The sequence below is a fragment of the Alligator sinensis genome, unplaced genomic scaffold, assembly GCF_000455745.1.
Source record: "Alligator sinensis unplaced genomic scaffold, ASM45574v1 scaffold583_1, whole genome shotgun sequence".
NCBI classification, from domain to species: Eukaryota; Metazoa; Chordata; order Crocodylia; family Alligatoridae; genus Alligator; species Alligator sinensis.
This window is the reverse complement of record NW_005841983.1, coordinates 1051454-1054213: the sequence shown is the minus strand read 5'-3', so window position 1 is coordinate 1054213 and position 2760 is coordinate 1051454. Positions and strand designations below refer to the sequence as shown.

General features: G+C 42.1%; 1 protein-coding gene across 1 annotated transcript in view; it reads right to left on the bottom strand.

The window, feature by feature from the left end:
• Window positions 1-6: 6 nt before the first annotated feature.
• Window positions 7-2760, bottom strand: part of PHKA2 (phosphorylase kinase regulatory subunit alpha 2) — a 74563-nt gene continuing 71809 nt past the window's right edge. The window contains exons 32-33 of the mRNA XM_025201101.1: window positions 1972-2172; window positions 7-312 (exon numbers count right to left, since the gene is read on the bottom strand). Of these exons, the coding sequence (XP_025056886.1) occupies window positions 139-312; window positions 1972-2172 (375 nt within the window). The 3' untranslated portion in view covers window positions 7-138. The remainder of the gene's footprint in view (window positions 313-1971; window positions 2173-2760) is intronic.

The window sequence follows — 2760 nt, the reverse complement described above, 5'->3', positions numbered from 1 at the left end:
GGTTGGTGTTCACACGTTCTGATGAGTGGTGTTTACTGCTGAGGTAGTACACAGACAGTAATTGCAAAAACACTTCCGATAGGGAAAGGAAAAAGAGCTTCTTCAGCTCTACTGTTTTCCCTCATTTTGTAGTATAAGTTATTGCATCAGGCAGCCTGTGCTAGGCAGGAAGTCCTGTAAATATGAGGCTACAGCCTTTGTTAGGTATGTCATTGTTCCATACGCTCCACTTGGAGCGCTGTCGTAGAAGAAGAGGCATATTCCTGTGGCCAGGTCTTGCTCCAGAAGGCCTTCGGTTGCTCCAAATGATTTCTGTGGAGGGGGGAAAAAAAAAGGCAGGAGCAGGGAAAATCTGATATCTATGCTCAGATTTCAAAATAATACTAGCTCATGACCACTCCTGTATCTGCACTGAAAACAGTTCAGTTTTCCTTCATTTGCTTCTTACTCAGAAGTAGATGACAATGTATACTACTCAGGGCCCTGCCATGCATTTAAATGAAAGCTGGACAGAAACCAGCTATAGAGTGGTTACACATTTTCAAGCACTGTGTAGCTGGGCTGGCTCTTCTTATAGCTGGATGGATATTTTTATGGCATAACAATTACTTTGCATGTGTGGCCAGTTTAAGCTTCTTACACAATCAATCAGTTAATTTTTTAATATATGTAACATGTAGCAGGAGCCTTAGTGTGCCTGTACATGCGCAGGGAGGCTGCTCCGACACACTGTAATTACAGTGCGTCAGAACAGGCTCTATTAATTGAGTCTGATGGGGAACGTCTAGTTTATCTGCACTACTGGATCCAGAACTCATTAGAAACTCAACCAGTGATTCTCAACCAGACTGCTGTGGCATCCTGGGGTGCCACAAGATCCTCTTAAAGGTGCCGTAGGGTGCTGCTTAATATTGGCATGGTTAGGCGTACAAACACTGACATATGATTCACTAGATAGACCCAGGTTAGCTACAAATACTTAAAAAGTCTGAGGTGCAATTGATTGAAATTACACATTTTCTGTAAGTGGCCTGGCTTAGATCGGTAGCGAACAGAACGCACATTCTCCCTTTGGTGGGGGTGGGCAGCAAGTCTTAGATCGGGTTCCGCCATTTTTAAATCAGTCTATGTGGGCCAAGTTTCTGTTCTGTTACTGGTACAGACCAGTTTCTGATCACTTATACTGGTAAAAGTGTAATGTCTCTACCTGGCCCCAAAAATTTGAAATAGGAATCCATAATCAAAAACACTCGGACCTTTTGTGTTCTTTTGGAGTTCTCTACCACAGAAGATTTGCTCTATTACTTTCCCATCGTCCAAAAATTAGTAAAAGCTAATGGCTGGCATTTTCCAAGGAGGTCTCGAGTCTAAAGAGGTTGGGAACCATCAGGCTAGATGGTTACTTTGTGTTTTTTTTGCCCATTCTCAAGTGACATGAGACTAAATAATTTGTTTCAACTTAAACAGTGGCTTGTTGAGTTGAATGGTTTTGTAAAGCAAACCATTTTCAATAGGCTGCCGGGGCAAAATGTGTTTCCCCTGATCAGGCAGATAAATGTCTTAAAGCCATGCTGTTTCACCCTGTTCAAATCCCTGAAAAACCGTTAATACAGAAAGAAGTGTTTAGTGGTGGATTCTCAAGGATAAGACACAGGTGTGTTACAAAAGTAGCTAGGTGACAACTTCCAAGGGACTTGAGCAGGGTGGGAACCTTTCACATTTGGAAACCTAGTAGATGGAACAAGATCTGACCCTAAGACTTTAGGAAATATTTTCTCATTACAACTGTGAAAACCTGCCCCAGAGAGGCTGTGTACCTTTAATTCTGTTAATTGAAGAGGTTTTAATATTCTGTATGTATTTCAAGAATAAGCTTAAATGACTTGTTCTTTACGGGGAAAGAAAAGGAAGAGAATTTCTCATGCACACAGAAAACATAGCCCAACCCTGCCCTCAGGTAACAGTACCCACCTGGTCCTGAAGAAACAGATCGTTAGCCATCTGCACTATTCGATCCACATGGATGATGCCCCCAATGCTAGACACATCTACATCCGACAGCAGTGTGAGAACAAGAATAGCTTCCACCAGCAGCTGCCTATACTCAGGCTGGGGTACATGATTCAGCACGGACTCCACATGCACAGCAAACTTGATTTCACAAGGGGTCATCTGACAAGTCAAGATTGGTTAAATTAGTGGAAAGAAAAACTGACAAACATTAGAGGCCAAGGCCCCAGATTCTGCTGACTTTTAAAACGTGTTGATATTTTCAATGCTACTCATGCAGTGAACGAGATTGCTTGTGTGAATACAGCTTAGTGCTTGCAACACTTTTTGCAGGCCCTGGACTTCACAGGCCAAAAGGTTTATCTGACTTCTAGAAAACTGTCGCTCGATTGCAATCCATCACACACAGACCTTACATACAGAAATGCTGACCGCTTAGTTTGCAAATTCATTTTTGATCATAATGTTATTTCCTGTGACCATCTTTTTGGATCATAGATTGTTTACAAAGCAAACGGTACTGTTGAGATTTAAAAATAACCACCAATTGCTACGCGGCTGAGAGAACAGCCTCATTTCTCTAGCAGAGCTATGGAGATGTCACATGACATGGTAGCCTCAGGAGGCAAGGTTTATTTAGCCCAATTCCTAATAACAGTAAAATTAGGTCTGACAGGCCTAAGAACAAATCCAATTTACATTTGTCTACATGCTAGAGAACGCACTTCCACAAAAGAAAGGGCTGCAATA